The 15,509-nt window shown below is 33.9% G+C and overlaps 1 protein-coding gene across 1 annotated transcript; it reads right to left on the bottom strand.

Annotated features, from left to right (window-relative positions):
* Window positions 1-7,858: 7,858 nt before the first annotated feature.
* On the bottom strand, window positions 7,859-14,588 carry LOC125214603 (mechanosensitive ion channel protein 2, chloroplastic-like). The gene is made up of 13 exons (XM_048115694.1): window positions 14,437-14,588; window positions 14,285-14,350; window positions 13,776-13,933; window positions 13,332-13,455; window positions 13,085-13,182; window positions 12,896-13,009; window positions 12,154-12,214; window positions 10,559-10,708; window positions 10,330-10,440; window positions 9,897-10,064; window positions 9,684-9,797; window positions 9,361-9,417; window positions 7,859-9,061 (listed from the first exon to the last, which is right to left on the bottom strand). The coding sequence occupies exons 1-13, from the start codon at window positions 14,512-14,514 to the stop codon at window positions 8,153-8,155; spliced, it is 2,208 nt and encodes a 735-aa protein (XP_047971651.1). The 5' UTR covers window positions 14,515-14,588; the 3' UTR covers window positions 7,859-8,152.
* Window positions 14,589-15,509: the final 921 nt, after the last annotated feature.

A 15,509-nucleotide genomic window follows, 5' to 3' on the forward strand; every position in this document is an offset into this window, starting at 1 on the left:
TATATGTAAGTAAATATCATAAAAATAAATAATTTATTATGATCAATAATTGAAAATTCAAAATGAATACAACGAAATACGATCTAAATTAAAGCTAACTCAACTTATTCTATCCCCATTTAACTAAACTCAAATTCATAACTAATAGTAGTAGATCTCGTACGTGTCTTCATCCATGAGACTCCAGCACCACATGTTGAGAACCGTCATTCTTACTTTCAGATTTACACTTTATCTTCGCAAACATACAATAGACATACCTTGATTTAATTGGCCTATTAAGTTAATAAAGAGAGAATGTCTATGTCAGAATTTCAAAGAAATTCACATCTTATTAGTAAATTCTAATTGAGGAACGGTATAAAGAGAAATTAATAAAAAAAATTATAAATATATACAGTTATTTGGATTGGATCTATTGATGAAAGAAATTAATTTTATGCATTTTTCGTGCCCATCATCTGCGGAAAAGAACGAAGATGTGTTCTCCATCGAGAAAGAGAAAGATAGAAACGTGCTAAAAAAAGTAATATAAAAGATAAAAGATAATAAAATGAAAGAAAAGAAAACTAAGCATAAAGTTCACTATGTCTATAATTTAGAGAATCACTTTGCCAATTTGGGCACCTTATGAAACTATAATTTTTATGGATAAATGGAGTATATTTTTTCCGTTCTTGCTTACACTTAATTAATTACTATTTATGTCACGCACCATATCTATACTTGTCATGTCAGTTAAATACAGTCTGAGGCAGTACTAATGATATATTGATATGTAAACTCGAATGGTACTTTAATTTATTGTCGGTGCCGATCCTATGCAATCTCAATAAAATAGTATCATTATTAAATGATTCATGCCACACACCATATCTAGTGTTTTATAATGCATTCATGCTAGAAATCAAAATTTTATTTTTCATATTTTGGCTGTCCCAAACTCCAAATCTTTGTCCCCTCAAAAAAGGAAAATATAAATATAATCACAGGGTGATCAGTAGAAAATCAGCAAGTATTTACAAGAAGAAAGAGAGGAAGCTGAAGATATTTTGGGCTTCGAGTGTTGAATGGCCCATTTTAGTGGGGCCTATTTCGTCAGGAGTTAATGGACCTCTTCAACGATTGGCCCATTCCTGGACCATAATGAATTAATTACTTGCTGTCAATTTTTTTTGTTTCTCCTTTTTAGTAGGGGGTTTTAAATTGAATGGACTCTAAACAAGCTCAAATTAAAAATTGCTCTCTTCATCCAAAAAAAGATGAAAAAAAATAAACAAAATCATAAATGACATAAATTTTAATACATAATTGATAAAGTAGAAGAGATAGAAAGAAATTATGATGGAAGTAGTGTTATTGGATTGTGAGTTCCACATTTAGAATGATATATAGGGCTAGTATCAGTTTAAAACTTTTCATATTTAGACTTAGTCTAATTTTGATGGACGGTCTAAAATGGTAAAACTTGTCTATTTTTTTGGATGAAGGGAGTATTTTGTAATGTACTCCCTCCGTTCTATAGTAATGGAGACATTTTTTTCCTACACGAAGATTAAGAAAAAAATGTGTAATATATTAAATAAAAAGATAACATAGTAGGAGAGAGAAAAATAGAGATAATAAAGTAAGAGGGACGGAAAAGTAAGAGAGAGAAAATGTTACTTTTTACTAAAAAAATTACTCTGCTACTATGAAACGTCCAAAAAAATGACTCTATTACCATGAAACGAGAGAGTAACTAAAAATGATAGTAGAGCAACTATGTCATCATCCAAATCATCTACTATTCGACATCGATACTTAATGATGATTCTTGACCTATAATTTTATTTGGAGAATCTTGTGGCATGATTTACAACCTTAATAGTACTAAATATATATGATAGAGCACAAAATTTAATTTAGAATCTCAAAATCAATACCTAACCATGATATAAATAGTACTTTAAACACTTTAACCACTAGAATTAATGTCTAGAACAATAGTGGTCAATTGGGTTTGAAGAGGACAACTATGTAGGAGTAAATGAGTCGTTTTGAATCAAAATAATGTCATCAAAAGTGGACTCGAGTTAGGTAAAAAATGACAAGTGCAATAAATATAGCATATGCGACAACATGTTTAGATGGCTACTTCATAAATGCGACAATTAGATTAAGTAATTAGTACGTCATTTAACTAGATAAGCCTAATCAAAATTGGAAATAAATTTCTGTTGCCCCAAAATAACCTTATAGTTATAAATAAATAAATATGTTCCTCTACTTTTAGGAAAATTAGAATTCCTTTTATCTAATGCTTTGCTTGCAACTGTTGATTGGAATATTCATTCTGTAGATCCAAAGGAAAATGTTTTTACAATGGAAGAAAATTGGTAAAAGTACTTGATCCCTTTCTTCAATGAGATTTATAGAAATAAATAAATAATTGTTTATATTATGATATTCTTTTTTACAACGTATTTTCTTATATTTATATGTATTTTTAATTTCCGTCAGATTCATATTTGAAGTTGAGGGTGAATATTAGATTAAATAAGCAAAAATATGTTTTTCAGACACTTCCTTTTCACATTAAACCCGTGATTGCGTCTCTCTTTACTCTCTTTTAAGAAAGCAAGAAAATGAGATGTTATTTAAGTTTTGCAAAAGCTATCTCCAAATAAAGAGATAAATGAATTGAGAAAATTTTATAATTACTATATTTACTTTTTTTAAAGAAAAAAATCATTTTTTAAGAGAAAAGATATTTGAGATGGAGGTAAAATTTTATAACTATTATATTTATATTCCTTTCATGAAAAATCGTTCCTTAAGAGGAAAGATATTTGAGAATGTATTAAACCGTCATGTATAATGCATTTCGTAGGAGTATTGTTTTATTATAAAAACAATTTATTTTTCAATGTATTTTTTTATCTGGAATGTGTTAATATTTGAAAGTGCATATTTCACTTTTTGAGAAAATAAATACATGATATATCTCTTTTATTTACCTTTCCTATTTTGTTAAATACAATGTGTTTCCATATATATTCCATTAAATTAGGAATTATCCCAAATTTCCAAACATTCCAAAATATGTCATTTGTAAAAAGTACGTTTTCCATATGTATTCCGTTAAATTATGAATTACCCCAAATTTCCAAACATTCCAAAAAAATTGTACTACCTCCGTCCCCAAAAATTTAATACACTTTGATCCGGCACGGGTTTTAAAAAATGTAATAAAAAGTGGGTTGAAAAAGTTGATGGGATGTGGGTCCTACTTCTAAAGTATTAGTTTTATAATAAAATGTGAGTAGGAATGAGTTAGTGGAATATGGGGTCCACTACCAAAAATGGTAAAAATGAAGTGTATCAAATTTTCAGGAACGGACCGAAATGATAAATTGTATCAAATTTTGAGGGACAGAACCAGTAAATAATAAGTACAGTGTAAAAAAGAGAGAACCAAATCATCCAATAATTTGACCAGGGCGAAAGCAATCCGTCGGTGGCGCGATATCCCAATCACAAAATAATAAAAAATGACACCCCACAAAATATTTTCTTTTCCCCACAAATATTTTGATCGCGATTAAACCTAATAATTTATAAACCTCCCTACTTTTATTAAATAAAAAAAAAAAAAAGGAAACTTCGCATAATAAAATTGGAAAGAATTTTCCCAAAAAACCTGCATTACAAGACGACCCAATTCATTGTGCGACGCGTAGAAAGCGGTGGCTGATAAAATATTACAATCAGCTGTTTGATAAGATATCACAACCAATTATATTACTCCCCCCTTGACCTCAAAGACTCCAAATTTATGCAGCTGTTTCTTGTCTTCTCACTGTCAAGTTTTGTGCACTGTAATTTGATGTTCTCTTGCTACTGCATTATTGCTCAATTATTGTAATTGTGGTTCTTGTTAACTCTTTCCACCTTAATTTTGGGTGTAAATATTGAAGGGTTTTTTTTCTGACAATATTTTAGTTAAAAAAATTGGATCTTTAATTTGGGAGTGTGTTTTGTCTGTGAGCGTCATAAATGGGGGTGAGTGGACTGAATGAAATTGGCCCTCTTTATTTCCAGTTGTAGTCCCTCTCTACCCTTGCATCTTTCATTGCTTACAACAATAAAAAAATAAGAATACATGTGCAGTTAGCTTGCAATAAAGATCAAGACAGCCATTATTATTAGTATGAGGGAGGGTTGTCATTCTCACATTCACAGCTACAAAGGAGGAGGAGGAACCATGGCTGGAGCCCTTTTGCTGCTGCTGCCCCTTCTCTTTCCCAGCCTTTTCACTCCTTTCAGCCATGCCTTTCCCTCACTTGTCTCGGTATGTTTGATGAATCTATGTCTTGTTTGTTTGGAGTTATCTTTGTGTTTGATAATTTTGCTTTTTTTTGTGTTTGTGTTTAGTAAAATTTGCTGTTTTGTTTAGTTATAGGAGAGGCTGTTGCAAAAGGGGTGAGATTGGAGGACTTTTGCCTTTTATATGAAATGGTATTTTGTGGAAATTTGTGAATTGTTAGGTAGGTAGGGAAAAGATTTGATCTTGATGGGAATTTTGGAAATTTTGGCAATCTTGATTCTTGGTTAGTTATTCGGTTGTTGAGGATTTCGTTGCCAGTGAAGATTTCCTTTGATTTGGTGGCAGTTTTTAATTGAACTATTAATCATATTTTGGTGTTTATTAGAAAAACTTTTATTTTTAAACTCAAAGTTCGTATTTGTTAATTTTGTTGGTTTTCTACGTATGAATCCCGAATTTGCAGGTTGGCCATCGGACATACGAGAATATGAAGACGATAAGGCCTAACATGGCGCTTTTAGGGCCGCTTTTCTTGAACAAGAGCCTGACATGGCCGGAGTTTCAGGAGGCGGTCGTGGAAGGGCATAAAAGTCGGCAAGGGATACTCCGACTAAGGAGGTCCCAACAGTCAATCTATACGTACCCAGCTCCGGACTGTATGTGCAGTGCTTGAGGCTGCTGGTTGCGCGTTTACCGGGCGATCCTTGTATGAATTTTGGCTGCAGATAGAGTGTGTGGTTGTGGCTTGCATTACTTAGACAATAAATGGTTTCCCTTCATTCATTTGGGGTCGTCCTACTCCTAGGAATGTTATATATTTGTAAAATTTGAGGTCGTGATTAACTATACAATTATCTTGAACCAGCATTTAGGATATGATTGTAATATGCCACTCATTTCCACTATCTTAAATTAATTAATGCATTTCATTTTTTTTATGTCCAGTCGTTGAACTTTCCAATTCTCTTGTGAGTGAGTCTTACTTTAGAGAAATTGCAAATAAAAGAACTTTACACTAGGATAGAGTGAGTCTTACTTTAGAGAAATTGCAAATAAAAGAAACGTGCATCTCTTTGTTATAATTTTGCTGCATATAATTACGACGGTTTAAAAAAATACAATTGTATCTAAATGTATTACTCCTATCTCGTTGAAAGGATCTATACATTTTTTTTTAGACAAAGACTCTGATTTTTTCTAATTTCATATAGTAACTCAGAATATGGAGTGTGAATCAGACCCATGTTTGAATTGAGATACTGATTTAAGTTCTTCCCTCCCAAATCAGATAGATTCATGCCTGAAAGATAGCGGTCCTTATATATCGTAATAACAATTTTAGCATGTCTGAAAGATAGCGGTCCTTATATACCGCATTAACAATCGAAGAACTCATAATTCAATAGTACTCCCTCCGTCCCAAGGAAGTTGGGGCATTTCTTTTGGCACGAGATTTAAGAAATTGATTTGTTAAAAGTGAAAGTGGAGAAAGTAAAGTAAGAGAGATGAAGAGAGGTAAAATAAGAGAAGTAGGGGTGCTTAAACGATTCCCCGGTTCTCGTTTAACTAGAATCGGAATCGAAACCGGCCGGTTAATTGAGGATCCGGGAACCGAAAAACCGGTTCCGTTTCCGGTACTGGTTCCAACATTTTATATAAATTCGGTTCGGTAGAACCGAAACCGATCGGTTCCTAACCGGGAACCAAATTACAATTCAATTTTTTTTTATAATTTAATATACTAATAAATCTAACTTAATTGAATTAATATTGAATTGGAAATAAATAATTTGAAACATTGAGTGAATTCAAGATTCAAACAGTGTTAAATTTGCGAGTTCTATTTTTTGAAGTATTTAAAATGTTTAAACCGTGATGCTTTAAATCTATAATTATTTCCCCAATCCATTTTTATGAACTAACTACTATGAGTAGAAAATCATAAGTTTGTTTTTAATTTCCAAAAGAACTACACAAATACAATATCATTCCATATTAAACCAAAAAGTCACAACAAGATCAATTAGTATTGGAAATTCCATTGAATATTTATTAGCAAAAAAAGGAAAATGGAATTCAATTTTTTTAAAGCTCCTTTTAGAAAAAATACTAAATTTTAGAACTCCTTTTTCTATAAAAGAATTGTCAACATAAACTAGTCCGACCTACTACACTTGTCATCACTCTTTACCCATATATGAATATTATTGTATTGTTGGTTTGTATTTTTTTGTATATTTATTTGAATTTTGAGGTATTATTTATTATATTTCCAGATGTCGGATTATTATTTAAAATTATAGTAAATAAATTCGGGTTAAGATTACGCATCGATTCTGGTTCGGAACCGAAATCGACCGATTCTTAATCGGTCAGTTCCAGTTCCGGTTCTAGGATTTATGAAAAATTGAAACCGGTTAACCGATCAACCGGTACGGTTAGAACCGGAACCGGCCGAATAAGCTGGCCTAAAGAGAAGTAATAAAGTTTTTGCCAAAAAAGAACTTTGGACGGAGGGAGTACTACTTTTTATGAATGTCAACTAAGTATAGTAAGAGCATCCACAATGGATGCCCAATCGCGCGCCCGATCGGCCGAGATCAGGCTCGGGCGTGGTCGGGCATCCATTGCAGCCCTCGGTCGCGCTCGATCCCAAGCCCGATCGACCGATAGTTCACACTAAATGAGCAAGTATTGCATTACTTGAGTAAACCTTTTATAGATAGGTTTTCAACTCCAACTTTCATTGTGACTTCGATGTGGGATAAATGATAATTTTATAGATATATTTTCAACTCTAAATTTCTTTGTGATTTCGATGTGGGACAATTAGTTTTACACTTAAAAGAGAGTTTTTTGTTACTTTATGTAAAAGTTTGTTTGATTTCAATGTATAATCTATGTTTAGCCAAATGGTAAATATATCTTGGAAAATTATAGAGATTTTGTGCTCAAGTCCCAAACTCAACATACTTTTTTTATTTTGACCTTTATTATACTTTACTCATTTTATTCGATTAATGTAAGTGTTTTATTTAAATTTATTGTGTTGTATAATATTGTATTTATATTTTGCTATTTTTTATTTAATTAAAATTAAATATATAATTTATATATTTTTTTAAAAAATTAAGTAATGCATGATTTTCATTTAATTTTTCTATTTATAATATGTGAAAATATAAAAAGATAACATTAAAATTGAAATGAAAAATGGATAAGAGATAGAGCATCATCCACTAGGCTCCACCATTGCAGAAAGATAGGGCATGCTGACGTGGCAACCACTAGGGCTTCCACTAGGGCATCCATTGTGATGCTCTAAGTAAATTGCTCATAGATTTTTAATCATTTGATAACCAGAGTCATTCTTTGATAAATGATCACCGTTTTCTCCTACTTGTTGCATCAAAAATCAAATCGCAGGCTTTGGAGAGCAGTTTTAGGGTTTAGCTGTTTTCTCCTACTTGTTGCATATAATTTCAGTTCAGTTTATGATGAAAAGTAAAATACCATATGCATCAACAGAGAGTTGTATGGTTTCGAAAATTCATCAAAATGGATTTAATATAGAAAGACAAATAATCCTCATTCCCGAAAAATATAGGAGAAAGGGATTTACGCCCCCAATATCTATAGCACAGCACAAAAGGGGCAAGCTATTACAAATCAGATGCATTACAAAAAGGCAAGTTCAATGCTTACATCAGCAAAGTTAAATTGAACTTCATATATAAAGAAGCACAATTGAAGATTTACCTTAAGATCATGCACTTCTCTCAAAAATAGCATATGCATATGTACAGTTCCAATTGTGCACTGCAGGAGAGGCCAGATATGCTTCTACTTTTGCTGATCTGACTGCTCGCTACTCGGAGAGCCAGGGGTGTTCGGCCTCTTACCATCGTTTTTCAATTTCTCCTCAGTTACTGCTGGCCCATTGCCACTACGCAACGTGGCCAACTCCTTCATGTCTTCTGGATTTGGTGGGGCAACCATTTCTTCCTCAATGGGAAGGGTCCTCTTCGAGCCATCCAGTGCAACCCCCAGGACTATATTCTCTTCCATAGATGGCTTGGCTGCAGGTGTCTGTGCAGCTTGCTTCGAATGTGGAGTTGAATAGGCATTGTCTGATCTTCGGCCCCCCAACTCCGGTGAGGAGATTGAGCTTGCATCTTGCCCAACCTTTTGTGGTTGCTTAGAAGAACTATCAGCTGTTGGACTTGGTTCTTCAATAGACTTGCTGTCGGTATTCGCAACGGTTTTTGCACTGCTACTGAGTTTAGGATCAGATGAGGATTTTGAAACCGTCTTTAGATCCTCCTTGGTCTCAACTTTAAGCGCGTTTCCAGCCTCGGAATCAGCTTTGGTATCTAATTTTTGCATGTCTTTCGCCTTATCATCAGATGTTGGTGTTCTGGATTTAGAATCAGTGCTTAAATTTGTTTCACCCTTAGCTTCTACCTTACTATCTGGTACTGGCTTTGCAGATGTTCCCTTGATATCATCCTCCACATTTGCTCTTGCTGGTCGACCTTGATTTTTGGGCTTTTCCTCCCCGTTGACTTTATAGGATGGTTCAATCAATAGCACTTGCCGATTTGACATTCCCTCTCGGTTGTACATAGTTTCTGAAAATGGTACACTGTCCAGGTCCGCGTCAGTAAATACTTTCTGAACTGTGCGGATGGGAGTGGCCAGTCGAGCACGATGGTGCCTGATGACTCTGAGTAGATCAAGCAGAATAGCTTCCTGTTGTCCAAATAAATGAAATCAAATACAACGATCAAAAGGCGTTTCATCTGAACTAGTAGAAAAAACCAAGGTCATGCGAATAAGTTGAGAAAAAGAAAAGTCCGAGAAAAAATTGTGCCACTTATATCAACTTCGCAACCTATATCATAGAGACAGTTTAGCGTCTGCATTCTCTAATCATTATTTAGCTATGAGCCCATGACCTCCAAAGATGCATCATTTAAGGTCGTATAGAGCAGTGTTTATTGACAGAGAGTCAAGAGCGTCAGAGAGCAATGACTAAGAAAAATTCTCACCTTAACACATAAATACTCTTCAAAATGTGAGGTCTTCACAAAGCATGACACCATTATCTGCACAATTGTATACAAAAAAAAAAATTACATATCCATAAATTTGGAGTTATATATGTATCACGAGTGCATATTCCAGGTGATGATGAGAAATGCTCACAAATATATTTTAAATCAAGCTCAATGCAGAAGATTTTGTTAACTCTCTCTCTCTCTCTGGTTGGGGTTTTGGTAGGTAGGTGGGGAAGTATTAACTGTTTTCACCATTAATTTTCACAGTACAAAAAAATTTCCCTTCAATTGTACTTCAAAGAATTAAATCTCACCATGAGGGCCTGATTTTCAGGATTAATATTGTCCAAGAATACTCTTCTGTGCAATTTCTGTTGTTCCACTTGAGGATTCTTTGCCAATACCTTGCGCATATCAGCTACAATGTTCTGCACAGAGCGGATGACATTTTAAGATGGATCAAAATGAGAGAACCAATCCATTCCTTTGCAGCAGAATTTATCTACACAAAGTATAACAGAACTCACATTAATTTTGCTGACATCCAGATGACTGATGGCTAGGTGGGTTTTAATACGCCAATGAGTTTTTTGAGTTAGATTTCTCACAACATTCACAGTGAACTTGTGGTTGGGAATGTGGACAGCTTCACGATCTTCCCCTCTTACAATTGTTGGCGACCACCATCCTACATGCTGAAATCAAGCAACATCAGTGAGGACAGGAACATGACACAAGGTGAAGAAAGGTTTGTCTATTCACTCTGAAAGTAGACATCTGCAACTCTCACGAGTTCATGTGCATTGCAGTGTCTGAACAGCAGTAATAGGCCAGACAGATATACAGACTGTGAGAACATAATTAAACAACCTATATACAATTTTCATGTCTCAAGGAGCAACATGCCTAATACAATTTTTATGATACACTGCTACTGTTTTTCAACAACCCCATACGAACCTCAACTGTCCCAGAAACATCATAACCTTCAATCTTGGTCTGAATCCACTCATTCACAACGAATGGCCGGGTAGCATGAATCATTGCACTTGAAAGGAAATTTGTAAAGATCTGAATACAGAAACCAAGGGCTCTTGAGTGGATTTTACAATAAATGGGTCTTAAAATAGGCAAGAATTCAAAAAATGATTGGGATATACTAAAAAATGGACAGAAATTTCATTTGCACCTCACGTCCAGCTAGTGTGAGCAGGACCGTCCCCAGACCTCCAGCTGTGAGCCATTTTTGAGTTGAGAAACCTAACAGCTCCATAAACAATGATACAGCCGCAACCCACACAGCTGTATATATAGCTTTGCCAGCAAACTGAAAACCCATCTGTGAAGAAGCAACAAAAAACTGTTGAGAGTGAACTAATTTCAGTATCAAATGGAGCACGTATTCTGCTTTCTCTACTCATATACGTAGATATATCCTTCCATTTGGTAGCTTCCAATTTATGCATGAAAATCCATTGAGCCGTAGCCAATCAAATTTTTAAACTTACAGTTGTGGAAAATGGGTGGGATTATCTATGGTATCAGGTTAAAAGGTTGAATTATATAAATAACCCTTTTTTGCAAAAAAAAAAAAAAAAAGGGCTCTGAAATGCTATTTTGTACCAGAACAGTTAAATTTTCTTTAAAACCATGTTCAGTACTAAAATTTAAAATCTAGATGATACAAAAGTTCGATGATAAAAGTTCCTGGTGTGGAGTACATAGAAGGCAGGCTATATACAGTAAATTATGAAATAAAGATTTAGAAGCAAAACAGTCAAAAGTTCTGAGGGCTTAAATTTATTTTGATAATGTAATAAACCAACTATAAAAGAAAAATGAAAAATACACATTTATTCATTGACCCTCACACTGAAACCCTTTTCACGCCTTTACTGAATATCTGATCACTCATGTGGAACTTTTATCTGGTGAAGTTAGTTTGAATAAGAAGGATCCCTAACATACCAATACATACAGAATCCATAAGCATTACAATGGTTGTAAATTAATACATGTTGTCTTATCATTAACTGAAATTATTTAGTGGTAAGAGAGTTCTATGTTTGTATGGATACAGTAGGATCCTCATTGACTATGATACACACAATTTGCAAGCATTTTAATAGTTCATATTTGTATATAAATATGAGCATTGTCATATAAATATACCAACCATAAGTTTCAATGATTATGGTGTGGGTTGGGTTTATGCATAATTGCATATCGAATGCATACCATGCTACACATTCAGGGAGTTCATAATAAACATGCTACAATGGTAAGATATGCACTATGGAATTTTGACAAAAGTTCCAGCTAAATAATTTCAGGGGGAAGGAACCCATTATATTAGAAAAAGTGTAGGTCAAACAAGTATGTAATTGGCCAAGCTTTTAAACAGTACAGTAAAGTGGTGTTATAACTAAAGTATCTGTGCACCACCATAAGTGAAATACTCCCTCCATCCCCCATATTTGTCACCATTTGATCCGGCACGGGTTTTAAGAAATGTAATTGAAAGTGGGTTTAAAAAGTTGGTGGCACGTGGGTCCTACTTTTATAATATTAGTTTTATATAAAATGTGAGTGAGAATGAGTTAGTGGAATATGGGGTCCACTACCAAAAATGGTAAAAGTGAAAGGTGACAAATTTTTAGGGACGGAGGAAAAAGGAAATAGGTGACAAATTTTCAAGGACGGAGGGAGTAGGTTTTTTCACAGTAACAGTAGTATAAGCGCATGAAGAGATCCTGTAGCGTGAAACAAAGCGTGGGAACATACATTTCTAGTGTCTGTGGAATCATTTGTCTCCATTGCAATTTTTTGTGCTTGTAGGATCAGACTGCACAAAGTAATAAAAAATGACATTAGTTCTCCGAGATGTAAACTGTTTGGAAGAAATTTGGAATAAGATACATACTTATACATAGATCCAAAAAGTGATAGACACTTAAAAATGTAACTAAAATTACATATCAAAGTTATCGAATTACACACGGCTCGCAATTAATCACCTAGGAAGCACCCAGGCAAGCTTTCTATGTACTTTACCCAGGCTACTATTCTTATGTCCAAAACCCTACTTATTTTATCAAGTCATCTTGTTTTATATTTATCTGTTGTATTTTCTTAAATAACGATTCAGAAAGAAGAGCAAAGAAGACAACAAAAATCGGACAAGTGATGGATCAGTGAATATCCTAGTCAAGCAAGAAAGGGAGGTATCTTATCTAAGAAACGAAAGAATCTTGAAACGCATAAATGTATGATGTAAGTTTCTGTATGCATATTGTGAGCATGAACGTATAAAAGAATGCTATATTTAACCAGCAGGAAGCTCAGGTGAATGTGCATAAATATGTATGAGGGCCTTAGTAAGTCCAGTAGCCAATATACATGAAAACAGTCATGGGAAACCAACCTCTATCAATGTCAATGTCACAGCAAAAAGAAAGTATCACTTTAATGTAGATAAAAATCTTGAGAAGTCAACATTAGTCAGTAAAAAGAAAACAATACTAACCTTGACAGACAATATGAGAAGCCCAACACTGTTGATAAGGATCTGACAAAATTTAGGAGTCTTTGTTTAACAACCTGACCAGCTTCTGTGGGAATAGTTACTGGATCCAGTGCTCTGTAAGATACTAAATATAGTTTAGTGACCCTATCAGATCTGATTTTTCTATCTTCCGCTAACAGACATACTAACCTGCAAATGAGGATTGCTCCTGTCCATAGTAGCAATGGTTGAATATAAGATGTTGTAATTTGATAAGTACTACTCTTTTTCCATGTATTATCACCCTTCTGCACATGTGACAGATTAATTGTATTCGATTAGTCGATGACTTACGAAGGTCAAGTACTCAACTAAATCTCAGAGACCCCTTCTTACAAGGATGTAAACAATAGAAAAAAAAGGTTTAGGAACTGAAATATGAAGAAGAACACAATACGTGGAAGAGTATGTTTCTGCTAAGTCTCACAAGTGGCCCAAGACCCCATACAGCAAAGATGATAATACCGACGGCTGAAGCCAATTTAATGACAAGGGGACTTCCTTGCAAACGATTAAATGATCTGCAACACACAAACTTATGACTTAATAAAACTGACAGCTAGAGAATTAAAACAGAATCACACAGTTTCACATCAGATGACTATTTCATGGGAAAAATTCTTAATGGGGTGTGATTATGGGCATCTATCCCCCATTATAGCATGTTTATTATGGCAAAAGAGTGTACAAATAATGTCGGATACATGCCCATAATCGCACCCCATTAAGAATTTTGCCCTATTTCATGTGCAAAACTAATGCTTCAACAGGTTTAATTGTGGCTTAAGGATCTTCTCGGAGAAATCAGACGAAAAAGCAGATGCTGAAAAGGAGAAATTACCTTGCTAATGTCAAGGTTGCATTCTTTACACAGTTAGTGTCCAAAGGCGCGCCTAGATTTAAAAAACAATGGCACCTAAGCCGGTTATTTCTACAAGGAATGGTGCATACTCTTCTATTTATTCTCTTCGAAACATTCGAACTCCAAGAATAGTGTTGCTGAAAATGTAATTGAATATTAATGTCAAGCGTGGCCAAGAACAAAGAGACAGCACGAAGGCAAAACTTCAATGAAGTGCAAAGTAATAGGAAGAGATACAATAATTAAATCCTTAGTACAATTAAATTCAGATTACCAAAAACACGAATTATTGTAAAAAAAACACAAATTTCCTGCAAAAACGACTAGCAAAGGGAAGGCATTCACAATAAAAGAAATAATCCTCTTAGAATATAAAGAACTACTTCAATCGAAAATATAACTGCAAAAACAAAATGAGAATTCCCCCCTTCCATGAAAAACATCAGAAATATGGCTGAAAATAAAATCAATCCAATAACGGAGCGTACCAGTGAAATTGAGGGTAGATTATCGGCGGATACACATAATCTGCCATTGGCATTCGGATTCTGCAGCTGGAAAGTGATTATTACGATTAGAAAACAATTATAGGAAAAATAGCTGAGTTGAAGAGAGAGACTACACGATTCGCATAGAATACCCTAAATCTGTTACTAAGCCCGTTGCTCCGGCAAATTCCGAGCTGCAGAGAGAGTTGCAGAGAACCAGAAACAGTCATTTTCTTTCTCCTCGCTTTCCCGGTTTCCCCTCTCTCTCTCTCTCTCTCCACCAATTCGTATATCTCTCTATGTATCTATCTCTCTTTGTCTAAAATGGAATAATAATTATAGTAGTTGATTGAAAATATCGACAACAAGAGGGGCCGACGCCAAATTCCGAAGATTATTGTATTTTTCTTGCTCCATATTTTACAGTATAAGAAAAATATAAGTAAGTATTTTGCATTTTGTCGTATATATTCCATCTTGCTATGCTTGACCTAACAAATTCTATGATATGAATTTTTAAATCGGTAGCCAACACTTATACGGTACATGTGTAAAACTGTAAATACATGTCTTATTAAATGTGTTGTGATCAAATGTAAAATAGTTGGAGTATTTAATCTCCAAAAGTTAAATAAAAGAGTATATTTGTAAGTAATTATAAAAATTCAGTGTCAAGGAAGTAATAAATTCAGAAGCGAATAAATCAAGTTTGTTAGGGCAAGGAAAACAGTAAATATTAAAATAGATATTTTAATATCACGAAATTTTCAAAAAGTTAAATTTTTTCCATAAACTTTAAAATTGACAATAATATCACGAACTTTACTCCGGGTTTATTTTTTTCGCACGAATGAAAAAATTCATATTATTTTCATTGATTGAAGAACAATTTTGGAGGGTGTGCTTCAAGAAAAACTATATTCAAAGATTGAAAAACTTGAAGCTCTCAAAATTGTTGTCGAGAAATTACGAAAAAAAATCTGTATCATAATATTATTTGTGGAAATTTTTTCATTCGTGGGAAAAAATAAACCCGGGGTAAAGTTCGTGATATTATTTGTCAATTTTAAAATTCATGGGAAAAACTCAACTTTTTGAAATTTCATGATATTAGATGTCAATATCCCTTTAAAATATGTAATATTTAGATACAAGATAATGGGGTACGTTAAAATGCTAATTTTTTTATTAAATTACTAATTTGCTAACTCATCAACGTAATGTA

The sequence above is a fragment of the Salvia hispanica genome, chromosome 3 (genome assembly GCF_023119035.1).
Source record: "Salvia hispanica cultivar TCC Black 2014 chromosome 3, UniMelb_Shisp_WGS_1.0, whole genome shotgun sequence".
Classification (NCBI taxonomy): Eukaryota; Viridiplantae; Streptophyta; class Magnoliopsida; order Lamiales; family Lamiaceae; genus Salvia; species Salvia hispanica.